The following is a 15,104-nucleotide window of genomic DNA, read 5'->3' on the forward strand; positions in this document are numbered from 1 at the left end:
TTGTAGCCAGGAAGTCTAATGGTATATTGGGGTGCATTAGGAGGAGCATTTCCAGCAGATCTAGAGAAGTGATTATTCCCCTTTATTTGGCGCTGGTGAGGCCACATCTGGAGTATTGCATCCAGTTCTGGGCCCCCTAGTATGAAAAGGATGTGGACACATTGGAGAGGGTCCAGTGGAGGGCAACCAAAATGATTAGGGGGCTGGAGCACATGATCTACGAGGAGAGACTGAGGGATTTGGGTTTGTTTAGTCTTCAGAAAAGAAGAGTGAGGGGGGATTTGATAGCAGCCTTCAACTTCCTGAAGGAAGATTCCAAAGAGGATGGAGAGAGGCTGTTCTCAGTGGTGACAGATGGCAGAACGAGGAGCAATGGTCTCAAGTTACAGTGGAGATCTAGTCTGGATATTAGGAAAAACTATTTCACTAGTAGGGTGGTGAAGGAGGGGGTTCAGAAAAGGGCAACTAAAATGTTTAGGGGTTTGGAACAGGTCCCATATGAAGAGTCCCAGTTGCTTTGGCCTTTCAGTTTGGAAAAGAGGAGACTGAGGAGGGATATGATAGAGGTATATAAAATCATGAGTGGTGTGGAGAGGGTAAATAAAGAAAAGTTATTCATTAGTTCCCATAATATAAGGACTAGAGGACGCCTGCTAATGGGTAGCAGGTTTAAAACTAATAAGTGAAAGTTCTTCACACAGCGCATAGTCAGCCTGTGGAACTCCTTGCCAGAAGAGGCTGTGAAGGCTAGGACTATAACAGAGTTTAAAGAGAAGCTAGATAAATTAATGGAGACTAGGTCCATAAAAGGTTATTAGCCAGGGGGTAGGAATGGTGTCCCTGATCTGTTTGTCAGGGGCTGGAGATGGATGGCACAAGACAAATTGCTTGATCATTGTCTTCGGTCCACCCCCTCCAGGGCACTTGGTGCTGGCCACTGTCGGCAGACAGGCTACTGGGCTAGATGGACCTTTGGTCTGACTGAGTACGGCCGTTCTTATGTTCTTATGAAGCACTGGGATAGGTTCCCTCGGAAGGAGGTGGAATCTCCATCGCCACAGGTTTTTAAGTCCTGGCTGGGATGATTTAGTTGAGGTTAGTCCTGCATTGGGCAGGGGGCTGGACTTGATGACCTCCTGAGATCTCAGATTGTATGAAATGTGTATTGGAAGGGAAAGCTGTCTCTGTGAGGAGAGATTGAAAAGTTTATAGAGGAGATGAATAAGCAGAGAACTGAGAAGGTGAGAAAAATAATAATTATGTATCATAGCACATAGGAGCTAGTTTTAAACCCTAAGTTTTTACCTTTGCCTACAATAGTTAACTGGCTAAACAATTTGTTTAACTGGTTAACCAGTGATGGTGGGGACAGGGTCTGGCCAGCAGGGCTGGTTAACCGGTTACCTTGTAAGCAGGCCAATAAGCCACCTACTTACTGGGTAACCAGTTAACTTCTTAAATCCCTAGTAGGAACCCTAGCCATGGACCTGAACCTCACAGTCTTAAGTGCTGTACAAGTACAGGAAAAAAGACAGTCTTGCCACATAAAGCTTCTAGTTTGAAATTGTCACTTGCTTACAGTGTTCAATGAAATTGAAAGGCTGTAAATTTAAGAGAGACACATGAACTTGTATAGATGCAGAATACAGAAACACTTAATATGTGTGTGTTGTTGAGCATTTGCTATAGATATAACTATGCATGTTTTGTTAAAAGTTTGCACTAAAGTAAAATGGGAAGCAATTTTATATTGAATACGTATACTGTCACCTTTATTTTTAAATGGGGAAGTATTTAGACCAATGTTTCTCAACCTTTTTGATTCCAGGGACCGGCTTGCTGTCTTTCTAAACTATCAGGCAGATCTCAGAGCCCAGCGCAGGACTGGTCGTTGAGAAACTTTGAACTAGACAGTCAAGACTTATGTGATCCTATCTATTTTAGCTGTCAGTGGCTAAGAATAGCATATGCTTAGGGAATGCAAATGCAGCTTATTGGCTTCCATGAGACGCGTCAGTCTAAGGTGCTGAGCTAGTCCCTGTGTTGCTGAGACTGAAATCCCCATTCCTTCTGCATCTGTAGGAATGGGTGGGGCATAGGAGCTATTGAGGTGGAGTATTTTAATCCTTTTTTAAATGTAGCTTTTTGTGCCCGAAAGGACACTTTCTTGGGCTAGGTAAAAATGCTTTGGAATAAAATATAGTATTCCTGGACATAGCTCTATATTGTACTCTTCTGGGATAACAAACTGTTCATATGAAGTCAGCCGTACTATGTTTTATACGTCATTGGAAAAAGTAAATCCTAGAGACTACATTTCTGTTTGGTTTTTTTCTTAGGGATGTCGTAGTGTGGAGGAATTTCAGTGTTTGAACAGGATTGAAGAGGGAACATATGGTGTGGTATACCGGGCAAAAGACAAAAAAACTGGTGGGTACAAATGTGCCTATTTAAAACTGTTACAAATGTTGGGTTCATTAAGCGACTTAATGTTTTCACAACACTTACTAAAAGCCCAAAGTGTTACCGTGCTCTCTCTATAAAAAAAGCTTTTCCTGTGGGATGACAGTGAGGTCATCATGTCACTGCGTCCCATAGGCTCCACCCTCCCACAGCTGTCTTGCCCCAGACACTGTTTGGGGACCGACAAAGCCACCTGGTAGCCCGGCCTGGGCAGATTCTGCCTCCCGAAAAGCTGCGGCCAGAGCTAAGCAGGAAGGACCCTTGGGAGATGGAATCTGCCTAAGCCGGGCTCCCAGGCAGCTTTGCCAGTCCCTGAACAGTGTCTGGGGTAGGGAGTGATTCCATCCAGGCCTGGGCGCCACTCCGGATCTGCCATTGCTTACAGGTGACCCTCCCCAGGTAGAGGCTCTGGGGCAGCTGGACCTGGGGATGTTGGGACCTTTTCCCGGCAGTAAGGATGTTAAATTTAGACTAATCAGTTAATCAAATAGTCAACGTAATTTGCATCGACTATTCAGTTAGTCAATAAGGGGGCCTCCGGCTCTTGCTACAAAGGTGGAAGTGCCATGGGGAGCACGACCAGTGGGGGACTCAAGCAGTCCCTCTCTGGCCCCGCACTCTTGGCAGCGCTTTGCTTTTGAAATGTACAACAGCCGGGCTCTTGTACATATATTTCAAAGGTGAAAGTGCCGCCTGTTCCCTGCTGTGCCCCTGCCTCTTCTCCCTACAGAGACGGTGCTGGGGGGCACCGGCTTTTATTGGAGGCGAGAGGGATGGTGGGGGTAGGAATGGAGGCAGGGAATGGAGGATGGAAGTGGGGCTACGGATGGAAGAAGTGGGATGGGCAGGGTGGGAAGGCGGGGTTAGGGAGGATGGTGGGTGTAGGGATGGAGGATGCAGGTGGGGCTAGGGATGGAAGGAGTGGGCTGGGTTGTGGGAAGGGGGTGTGTGTGTGTGGGGGGGAGACTGGCTGGTAATTGAAGGGCAAGAGCAGGTGGGATGGGCCGAGAGCATTCGGATGCAGGGGCTTGTGCAGGGGTGTGGTTGGTGGGCGGGAGTGGAGAAGGGTGGGAGTGACTTGGGGCCATAGAGAACACAGCTGGGCTCAGTGCAAGATTGATAGGCCCTCTGACTGCACTAGCGGCCAGCGATGGGGAGTGGTGAACAAAGCGAGCAGGGAGCACAGCCCCCTAGTGTAATATTAAACCACTTGTTTAAGTGGCCCATTTTAGGGCTACAACTCTTGGTGATCACAGGGAAGTAGTATGTTGTAGGGACCTGCAGTTTGGGAAAACAAGCATCTTTGCTTGAAGTTACTACTGGTTGAACCTCTGTAGTCCAGCACTCTCTGGTCCAGTGACATCTGTGATCTGGCATGATTTCAGTTAGCCAGATGGCCACTTACCATGGGTGTCGTCAAGTTTCCCACGGATCCATAAAGTTTGTTTACAGCCACCAGTCCTGGTTCTCTGTGTTCTGTGCTGTAATTTACCTCTAATATACTGAAGAATGTTTGCTACAAGCCCACTAAGCAGTAGAAGTGTTGGTAATGCTGTTAAATAATATTCAGTTTGGCCTGTGGTTTGCCAAATCCTCTGGTTTGGTACCCATCAAGTCCTGAGGGTGCTGGACTAGAGAGGTTCAACCTATATTTTGAATGTTCTCTTGCATGAAACATAATCACTTTGTGCTCTCCCTGTTTTGTACTGTGCATCAGTGTTCACTGTGAACTGTGCGCTTGGGTGGCCACCTGGGGAGAGATTCAAATGCTGCCCAGCTGATTAGCAGAGCACCCGCTGCTGGCAGCAGGTGTTTCTACTGGTAGTGCACAACCCTACTTGCTTTGGTGCATGTAACAGAATTGATTCTGCGCATAGGTGGAAAATATTAGAGGGCACGTTGCAGTGTAGGCTGGAATTCTTCTAGAGAGCTTTTTTCTTTAAAACATTATTAACCTTCTACATTATAATAAACATGCCATTACATGCCATTGTTAGTATAGTGGACAATTTAAACATCAAGATGATGGTAACTATATGAACGAAATGTAACAACAGTGCTTGCACAATATAAGGATGTTAAATATCGGTTAATTTGCTCGTTTAGTAGTTGATGAAATTTCCCTCAACTAGTCGATAGGTACTTCTGCACTCCTCCTTTGAAATGTACAAGAGCCCACACTGGGGCTCTTGTACATTTCAAAGGAGCAATGTGGAACTCCGCGTGCAGCCTGGGGCCAGCAGAAAGTCCTGGTAACTCTGGGCTGCACACAAGCATGCCAGCTTTGAAATGTACAAGAGTGCCCAGCTCTTGCGCATTTCAAAGCGGAAGTGCCCTCATGGAGCCTGGGGTCAGCGAGGGACTGAGTGTCCCACACTGACCCTGGGCTCCATGCCGTGCTTCCGCTTTGAAATGCCATGCGGAGTCCGGGATCAGCTGGAGCTGATCCTGGGCTCCGCGCGGCATTTCCGCAGAACCCAAGATCAAATGTGGACTTCCCAGCTGACTACCGGTTTCAAGCAGCATTTATCCACAACCCAGGATCAGCTGGGGACTCCCCAGCTGATCCCAGGTTCCGTGGAAATGCCTCATGGAGCCTGGGATCAGCTCTAGCTGACCCTGGGCTCCACACAGTGCTGCCACTTTGAACTGCTGTGGCAGCACCACATGGAGCCTGGGGTCAGCTCCTTGTGGCGCTCCTTTGAGAAACAGAGGCAGCGTTTCAAAGGGGCAGCACCACACAGCTGAGCCAGTGATCAAGCTGTGCAGCACTGCCCCTTTGAACGCTGCCTCTGTGTTTCAAAGTGGCAGAATCCAGTGGAGCCCGGGTATGGGCTCCATGTGGTACTGCCGCTTTGAAGTATCCCCTCTTCCCCCCACCCCCTTTGCTGCCTCTATCTGGAGGCAGCAAGGGCCAGGGGCGGGGTCAACTAGTCCTTAACATCCTTAGCACAGTAGGTGATGCAGGATTCAGCATTTAACAGAGGGAGTCAAAAGTTTTGTTCATGTTAAGAACTTGCCTTGGCTTGTTAGTCTGAGAACTTAGTATGGGATCTTCACTAACTTTTCTGAACTCTGAGGAGGATGTTATTCAATGTAGAAAAATAGTTCTTGAATCTTTTGTAGCAAGAACTATTTGAAGTTCAGTAAAAACATTGTATAAAAACGTAATGAAATTATAATTTGCATTTCTGTAGCGCCTTCTATCCCAGGACTTGAAAGTTTTCTAAAAATGTGAAAGAGGCTTTACAATAATAATAAGGAACATAACAGGAAGTCTGTGGTAGATCTGGAAATATAATCCAGATTTCTTGGCTTTCAGTCCTGAGCTACAACCACAAGACCAATCTATGCTCTCTTGTATCAAATGTTCTGATATGCTGACGTGGGAGAATAGTTGGATAAGTGTGTCCTTTAATATAGTCTGTTCGTGGATTTGATTGTATTAATCAGTGTAGAGTTATAGTCGGGGGAGAGAATCATTTACTAAATCCCCCATTAATAAGAAAAAAATAAGACTGTTTAATATATTATTTTTAGTTCTTGCTCTCTTTTATGAGTGACTCTTTACCCTCAGTGTGATGTGCACTTGAAATAAGATTCTTTTTGAAGATAGTCTCTTCCTGTTGGACATAGACATGTAGAAATAAAGAAGTTCGATTTTTTTTTTTTTTTTTTTTTTTTTTTTAAAGCCCTTAGGGCAATGAGTCCCAGCCCAGTTTAGGTAAGAAAAAGAAGAGTAAAGATCGGGCCACGGCGTGCCTATGACTTTCTACCAGGTGATTCTCACCTGGGGCTTGCCATTCATGACCAGCTGCACACACGCTGCCTCCCGCCACCAAGATGGGATCTTGATAGCCCAGAAGGCACAATACATCCTCCCGCTGCCAGCTGCATTGTTGTTAACGCTCCAGCCCTCTTCCTCCGTCCCAGTCTCATGGTGGACCCGATCCTTCTTTTTCTTTCCCTTTTCCTTTCCCCCCAGGGCTCCGTGCCTGGCGAAGGGCAGAGTGCTGGGGCAGAGCTGCCTTTGGCAATGAGACCCCCCTCGCTGTATCCTCCATGGATGAGCAGGGGATGGAGCAGGCCGGAGCTTCAGAAGCAGCATAGGCCAAGGGACGTGCTGGCTGCCGCTTCCTGCCACTCACCTTGCGGGTGGCTCCATAAAACTTAACAGATTGTAAAGAGGTCTGTATGCTCGAAATGTTGGGAACCACTGCCTTACAGGTTTCCTGCTTCCGAGTTGCTTAGATTTAGTTGAGCCTAGCAGGTGAACTGCCAGGTTGTTAGATATACCAATAGGTGGCATTATACGTGTGGAAAATGATTTAAATGGTTTTATAAAATAAGTAGTTTGTGTTTACAAAAAATTGTGGTTGGCTCACTTTTATTGTTTACTTTGCAGTCACTCTTGTTTGAAGGAAACTAAAGCTGTTTTAATAATAGTTAAAAAGCTCACACAGTCTGAGAAACGTTACCCACGTATAACCTGTGGTGTGTATTTGAAAACTTAGTAAATAAATCAATCAAAGTTTTTGAACTTTTAGTGATGGCAGCTATCTTGCTGAAAAGTTACCCCATTTGATACCAGCGATGCAAGAGCCAAATATAAGCATGTTTGAATCTTTCTTTTTTAAAGTGATTTATCAGCTGGAAGAAGGATCTAATTTAACATCGTGATAACATATGTAGTGTTTGTACTGAAGTGCTTATTTTATTGTGTACAGTAGCTAACACAGCAAGATGCACGCTGTTTTATAATCTCTGAAATGATTCCCCCTCCTGCTGCTATCACAAATAATTTATTGCTTTCCTGCAAGCTGTCTGTTTTCACCAGAAGTTTATATGCATGTTACAGTGTATTTTACCACCATCTGTAAAGTCATTTTGTAAACTTGTGTTGAGCAAAACAAGTGTGCTTTGTTAAGAGAAAGTTTGTTTGTATATTTAGGCCATAAGACTTGGAGACCAGACTATTGACTTGCTGTAAATTAAACTTTCAATTCCTCCATCTACTAGTTTGGGGTAATGCAGGGAAACAGTGAGAATTCATTATTTCTTTCAGTGTTTCAAAGTCCTTTGTGAAAAGGATGCATACCAAAAAGAAGAGTATTATTTTCTTTAAATTCATTTCTTGTATTATATAGTTTCAGTGGTCACTTCCTCTTCTATCCTACATGGCATGTGGCTGTCCTTTGAGGCTGACATTAACATTACTCTCTGAAATAACTTACAAAAGCAGAGCTGACGTTGACTGCTCACTCAGTACAAGACAACACCACAGTATGCTAAGGATATTTTTTATCACTAATTGACATGTAATAAATAAGAACACTTTCATATCTAAAGAGTCACATATTAACTGTTAATTTTATAGTCTTGCCACATAGAATTAATTCATAAAGGGGAGGATTCACCTCTGTGAGGGCTATTCACCACTTAAATCCTGTTTTACTTTTACTCTGTGAGCTCTTTGGGAGGGGGATGTGTTTTACAGTGCTTTGCTTAGCTTAGCACAATGGGATCCTGGTCCCTGATTTGACCCTGTAAGTCCTAGCACAATGCAGATAATTTACATTAACATTTTGAGGTATTAAGTGGTGCTGGCCATCATGTGGGTAAATATAACCCCAAATGCATTTTTTCCTTCCAGTAGCTGATGGGAAGTTAAATCGGTGTTTGTGTGAGTGGCAAATCATCTAGTTCTTTAGTAGTTGTGTTCTCTTTCCATTTGTGTTTTATTGGACCGTAATAAAATCTATAATCAGCAATCTTGGAAAATGATGCAAGGGGAAAAACCTGTTTTGTGTTTTTTTTTCTTATCAATGAATTCAGCAAGTATCTATGACTTCAATCTAGTCCTGTCTTTAACACAAAAGCTAATATAATGTCTGGATAATGACTTTCATTGAAACAGACAGTCAGAATATTTACTGTGCTGTAAGAAGTGCCCTCTTGACATTTCTTTGAGTACGGATTTAATTTGCGTTGTGTATTTAAGATATTATTTTTCTTGTAGATGAAATTGTGGCCCTGAAGCGACTGAAAATGGAAAAGGAAAAAGAAGGCTTCCCCATTACCTCTCTAAGAGAAATAAACACTATTCTGAAAGCACAGCATCCAAATATAGTCACTGTTAGAGTAAGAGCACCAATACTTTGATATCCACATTAATTTTATTCTTGAAGTGTTAAAATGCCCTGTCATGGTCTAATTCGGGGGTTGTCAAACTTTGATACCGCGACCCCCTAAAATGCTAAATGAATGTGTGACCCCCCCCCCACCCTCCCCAAAGTTAAGCAAAATTAAAAAAAAGGAAAAAAGGAGGGGGGGGGGGACAAAGTTGTTAAGCAAAAGTTGCACCACTTTGTCCAGTTAGGGGGAGGGCTGGGTGCAGTCCCAGAGCCAGGCCCCCACCCCCCAAGCATTTCCCCATCCCAGTGCACTCCCCCGCTCCCCCTCAGGCAGGCATCCTCAGTGTCTGGGAACCTACTCCAATCTAATCTCCCCCCTCCCGTTCACCCCCTTCTCCCCCGCAGAGCCAGGCATGGAGGAAACTTACTTTTAAAATGGCTGCTCCTGAAGCCCGGCTGGCTGCCTCAGCTCACTCTGTAGGGGAGGCATCACGTGGCCAGCTGCGGGTCTCTGCTGCTCACGCTGGCCAGAGCAGCACGCAGTCTGGCGCCCCCCTAAGCGTGGTACCTGGCAACTGCCCTCCTCACTAGACTCTGCGGTGCTCCTCACTCCCCTGCCCCTGCCAGACGCGGCAGGGGAAAATTAGGTTTTTTTTTACCGGATGGAGCTCGCAGGGAGAGACAAATTTTTTCAAGAAAAAAAACTGGATCCAGCTGCGACCCCCCTGTAAGTTGGTTGTGACCCCCCTGGGGGTTGCAACCCACAGTTTGAGAAATGCTGGTCTAATTTAAGTACAATATTGGCATGTTAGAGTTTGTTTCTATCAGTATGCAGTTGTGTACCTTGTAGAATATCAAATAGCTAATTTTTGTCTGTAAAATCTGTTTAAAGCTTACTAAAATGAACTTGTCTGGAATACTTAAGTATCGTACCTTTCCTGTGACTTTCCTGTGACAGCCATTTTTAGCCTCTTATAAATATTGCTTGGTTTCCTTGATAATATGCTGTATTTATTTTCTTAGGAAATTGTCGTGGGCAGTAATATGGATAAAATCTATATTGTAATGAATTATGTAGAACATGACCTCAAGAGTCTGATGGAAACCATGAAACAGCCATTTTTACCAGGTACTGTATTTCCTACCTTTCTTTAACTTTCTAAGCTAAAATCATATGAGTTATAAGAGCATCAATATAACATGTCCTGGAGTTGTGCTGGCGCATTTTGGCGTAGCGTGAGACAGACTATTTTGTTAAGATGAAACTCTTTCTGAAATGTCTTTGGAACAGGGACGGTTCCTTTTTCTACCTGCCTGCTTACCCTCTATTTAGAATCTTAGGTCAGTGACCATGACTATAATATGAGAGTCTATGGTTTGAGTTGGCAAAGAGCCTCAGGAATGTGGTATCCAATTCTCATTGTTTCAATGGGATTTGGATATCCAACTACCTTAGAGGCCTTTGAAAAGTCCGGCCCATGTATTACACACATATACCCAGGGCTCGACAAATCCGCAGGCGAGTAGATTTCAGCCGGTTGCCCCATTTACCGGCGGCTTGTTCATGCGCAGTGCGGGGCTGGCGAGTGGTTTTCGCCATGATCGTCGAGCCGTGCATATACCTATGTGTGTGTATAAGCAGCCCGTAGCATGATGTGGCCTTGATGATGATCAGGACCTTTATGTGCTACTGTAATGTACATGATAATGAGTGATAATGAAGCAAATATATATATTCATGGGGAAGTTTGGGTCAGGGTTACAGACTTACTTGATTTAGTTATTTATTTCACTTAAAAAATTAAGTGTCATGGGAAAACTGGAAACAAAGGTATTCCAGTGACTTCATTCTCTTGGCTTTATACAACAAGATTAGTCCCTGAAAAATGAAATATTTGGGGATGTAACTAATTGTGCCCAGAACTGCACCATGTTCCTCCCATCCAAATGTGCTGTAGTGTGAGGGTCCTCAGATGCCCCTGGAAGAATTACTCTGTACAATTGAAAATCAATTTAATTGTCCCTGCTAACTTGGACACGTTAGCATTACCTGAAATGTCTGTTCTGCATGGGTTGTGCTGAAAACACTGAATTCAACACACTTTCACTCACTATCTGCTAAAATTCTGTGGTCACATCTCGGTGCTATATTCGTCATTGAGAGCTTTGAATTGACTTCAGTGGGATCAAGTTTTGGTCCATACTGATAAAAGGCTGCTGCTTTTTCCCCTTAATCCTGTAAATCTGTTGATTCTTTTTTTAATAATTAAATACATATCTAGTACTTATTTCGGTTCGGTATGTTTTGTTCTATGCTCTTGATGCAACTACTTCAAAAAACATAGTACTGGCAGACTTAGACTTTCAACTGAACACACAGGGTTCTTTCTTCAATCCTTCCAGGTGAAGTGAAAACTTTGATGATTCAGTTATTGCGTGGAGTCAAGCACCTTCATGACAACTGGATACTTCATCGGGACTTGAAGACCTCCAACCTACTGCTCAGTCATGCAGGCATTTTAAAAGTAAGGATCCAGTGTTTTGGAGTAATAAATAAACATCGTTTATTGGTCAAGGAAGTATTGTCTTGTTTTTATAGTAACATAAGTAGGAGTCAGATTAGAGTTCTTTTCCTAATTCTGCCATAGAGCATATGTGTGACTTTAAATAAGTTCAGTTTTTGTGCCTCAATTTCTCCATCTATAAGACAAGGATAACACCTTTTTGTTAACTTCCAGGGGTATTGTGAGCTTTAAGTTAATTGAAAAGTATTTGTAGAGTGCTAAAGTGTAGTATTGTTTTCTTACTTGCTGACGAAAACAATATTTAAAAGTTGCTTCTGACAAAGTGGATCTTTGCCCACGAAAGCTTATGCTCCAATAAATCTGTTAGTCTATAAGGTGCCAAAGGACTTCTCGTTCTTTATGCAGATTCAGACTAACACGGCTACTCTTCTGATGATATTTAAAAGGTTCGTGCTTGGGAACAGATTATAAATTTTTAATTTATTTTTAAAAAATACTAGAAGAATATATAGCAAGTAGGATCAGGCTATAAGAGTCTTCTTCAGTTTCACTATTCTAAAATCTGGAGGCAAAATTATAAAGTTAATATTATTCTGAAGTTGGGGTGTTGATGTAGTATGCAGAAGATGCTGTTTCCTTTCCTGGTGCAGACAGCTTGCTTTCACACTGTGAAGTTTTACTGTTTGTTATGTGATTACAGTTAGCACTATCCAATATTGATTTTTTTTTTTTTGCCATGAAAATTTACCAGCCTAGGGAGAAAATCTACTAGACCTTTGCCATGATGGTCACAAATGGGGAGAAAAATGTTTGCTTTACTAGCCAAAATAAATTACTTTTTGGATGAGTGAGCAAGCAAGCAGAATCTTACAAGGCTAACAAATCAGTGGTTTATTCTGCTAATTGAAAACTATTTTTAAGGGTGTAAGGGTTCAGGAAAATTACTGCACATTGTGTGCTGGCATTGTAGATAATACCAGCTTCTACAGTGTGTTAGGAGATAATGCTAATGATACATTCTCATTCAGGTCGGAGATTTTGGACTGGCCCGAGAGTATGGGTCACCCCTGAAACCTTATACACCTGTTGTTGTGACACTGTGGTACAGGGCACCAGAGCTGTTACTTGGCGCCAAGGTATGTTTCTTCCTGTCCATCTGTGAACTAAGACACCAATTATTCTTTATTGCTCCTTGATTTTTTTTTACCGTATTTTGTAATTGACATACAAAGTATGCATGGATGATTTTTCATATTTGATTTAGGGATTGAAAAATCTGGAGTTGAATCAACATTGTAATTTCTAGTTTGACGGAGAAATTGTTTACTTTTACTAAAGTGCTAAACTGTAGTATTGTTTTCCTACTTGTTGTAGAAAACAATATTTAAAAGTTGCATCTGACGAAGTGGGTCTTTGCCCACAAAAGCATATGCTCCAATAAATCTGTTAGTCTATAAGGTGCCACCATACTTCTCGTTCTTTATGCAGATTCAGACTAACACGGCTACCCCTCTAATAATATTTAAAAGGTTCGTCAAATGTAGAACACAGTGCTAATGTATGACAGGGCTGTAGCTAGGATTCCCTCTGCTAGTTGTGGTGAGAACGATTCTCAACATAGGATGGGGAAAAGAGGTGACATTTTGGTGAGTCACATTTCAGTATGTGGTATGTGTATAATAAGTAACTATTTTATCATCTGCAGTAACTTGAGACTATGCATGGTTCATATGCAGTGACCTAAGTAGTCAGATCATCACTGAGTTGGCTGTGTCACGATGTATCTTGTGAAATAATTCCTGCTGTAATTTGGGCATTTTATCTACTTTCAGGAATACTCCACTGCAATAGACATGTGGTCAGTAGGTTGCATATTTGGAGAGCTGTTAACTCAGAAACCACTGTTTCCAGGAAAATCAGAAATTGACCAGATTAACAAAGTTTTTAAGGTAATGTTTTTGATACTCTTGTGGTCACTGAACATTGTTGTTGCGCAACATTGCTCTAGAAGGTTGTAGTAAGCAAGTAAACACCCTTCCCAACGTTGATATAGACGCTGTTTTAATTAAGGGGGTAAGAGAGCCTTCTTTTTGTTCAGTATGTACATGTGATTAATGTGTTCTTGAAGATACTGCTTTTATGTTAAGTTCTCTTGATACTTATCAAATCATACATGGTTAAGGAACAACAAAAATGCACTGTAGTGTGAATGTTCTTCTGAGATAATATTTTGGTTTGTAGGACCTGGGTACTCCCAGTGAAAAAATCTGGCCTGGGTACAATGAGTTGCCAGCTGTAAAGAAGATGACATTCACAGAGTATCCCTATAACAACTTACGCAAGAGATTTGGGGCACTCCTCTCTGATCCGGGTTTTGATCTCATGAACAAGTGAGTGCTAATGTCTATTGGAATTAATGGAAGAACCCATTTCTTATAGTCTTATAGTTATGGAGAATTTTCTAAAGTCTTGTATCAAGGCATCCCTTGATTTCTCAGGTAGGTGAGACTGATGCATTTCAAGCTTTGAATTATCATCGTCCCTAAATTCTCTTCTTGGCCCTCACATAGCTACACCTATCAGAGAGGTATCTGCAAGAACAATGAGGAGTCCACTGGCACTTTATAGGCAAACAGATTTATTTGGGCATAAGCTTTCATGGACCAAGACCTGCTTCATCAGAATGCATCTGACGAAGTGAGTCTTGGCCCATGGAAGCTTATACCTAAATAAATCTGTTAGCCTGTAAGGTGCCGCCAGACTCCTCGTTGTTTTTAGAGCTGTACCTAGTGAATCTGAATCCTGACCTGTAACACCTCTTAGTCCTTGGCTCTGCCATAGCATTTAAAATTAAACAGTGGTCAGGCGGTCTGGAGCAGCCCCCTCTTGGAGGGGGGACTGCTACAGCCAGGCTTGAAAACCCCTGTCCTCACTGCACCCCATGGGGCTGCACCAGCTCCCTGTCCACCGCAGGCAGTCCAGCCCTTACTGGTTAATCGTAACCAGAAAGCCTCCCCTGTTGAGAGTGAAGTTTAACGGTTAACCATTAGCATCCTTACATTGGCAGGAAAGTCCTAGTATATAATGTCTGTTTTCCCAGTAGTAGTTTAGATAATTCATATTGCATTTAATTATCCTGTCCTGCGAGTCTTGCGTCTTGCAGTTTACTGGCGGCTGTTGCAATCAACAGTGAAGTCCTAACAGTATAGTTAAACTGGAGGCGGGGTGGGAGGGAAGGGAAAGGGAAAGGGAATATCTTACAATTCATATGAGGAAAGTGATAAGCTAAGGAGAAAACAAGTGATCTGTATTTTGTCAGTTCTGTTAAATCAGCTGTTATGGTCATCTTCATAGTTAGTTCTATCTGTAGGCCCCAGATCTTCTTTCCCAGCCTTTTTTTAAAAAGGGGTGCTGGCGATGACTTGAGTTTTTTTCCCCTCAGAAGGTTCTTCAAGATTTCATGCCACATGTATGTACCTTGAAAGGACAGGTTCAGATTCCAGACCCTATGGAAAGTCTGTATCTGTCCTTCATAAAAGAGGATATCTAGTCCTCCCCTTTTTCCCCCTCTTTGGAATGACTATAACAGTAATACTTTGGATCATTTAGTAACTGCCAAAGGACTAGGTGAAGCCTCATTCTAGTAAAGGTGGTTATCAATATGGTGGTATTGAAATCTTAATTACTGTAGCTAAGATGAGGTTACTCTTAGTTCATTAGTGCAAGATGAATGTCTGTAGGTACTGATCTTGCACAAGCTTACCTTTTACACTAGGGATGTAAGCAACTAGTAGACTACCCGATAAGCAAATGCTTATTGGGTAGTCAAGTAGTCACGTCCTCCTCCCTTGCTGCCTCTATCAGGCAGGGGGAGCACAAGCTGGTGCTGGAGGGAGCCAGCTTAAAAGCTGGTTCTCTCTCCCCCCCTTCATCCCCTCCACCACAGCCCTGTCTCTGCAGGGGCCAGTGGGGAAATGGCGTG

General features: G+C 43.0%; 1 protein-coding gene across 5 annotated transcripts in view; it reads left to right on the forward strand.

Annotated features, from left to right (window-relative positions):
- LOC102460020 (cyclin-dependent kinase 11B) overlaps positions 1-15,104 on the forward strand; it is a 43,280-nt gene that overhangs the window by 20,838 nt on the left and 7,338 nt on the right. For all 5 annotated transcript variants that reach the window (XM_075906801.2, XM_075906803.2, XM_075906804.2 and 2 more), the window contains 7 exons: positions 2,340-2,430; positions 8,483-8,604; positions 9,621-9,726; positions 11,001-11,122; positions 12,151-12,258; positions 12,955-13,071; positions 13,364-13,512. In XM_075906801.2, the coding sequence (XP_075762916.1) occupies positions 2,340-2,430; positions 8,483-8,604; positions 9,621-9,726; positions 11,001-11,122; positions 12,151-12,258; positions 12,955-13,071; positions 13,364-13,512 (815 nt within the window). The remainder of the gene's footprint in view (positions 1-2,339; positions 2,431-8,482; positions 8,605-9,620; positions 9,727-11,000; positions 11,123-12,150; positions 12,259-12,954; positions 13,072-13,363; positions 13,513-15,104) is intronic.

This window comes from Pelodiscus sinensis, chromosome 24 (genome assembly GCF_052426305.1).
Source record: "Pelodiscus sinensis isolate ZL-2025 chromosome 24, ASM5242630v1, whole genome shotgun sequence".
NCBI lineage: Eukaryota > Metazoa > Chordata > Testudines > Trionychidae > Pelodiscus > Pelodiscus sinensis.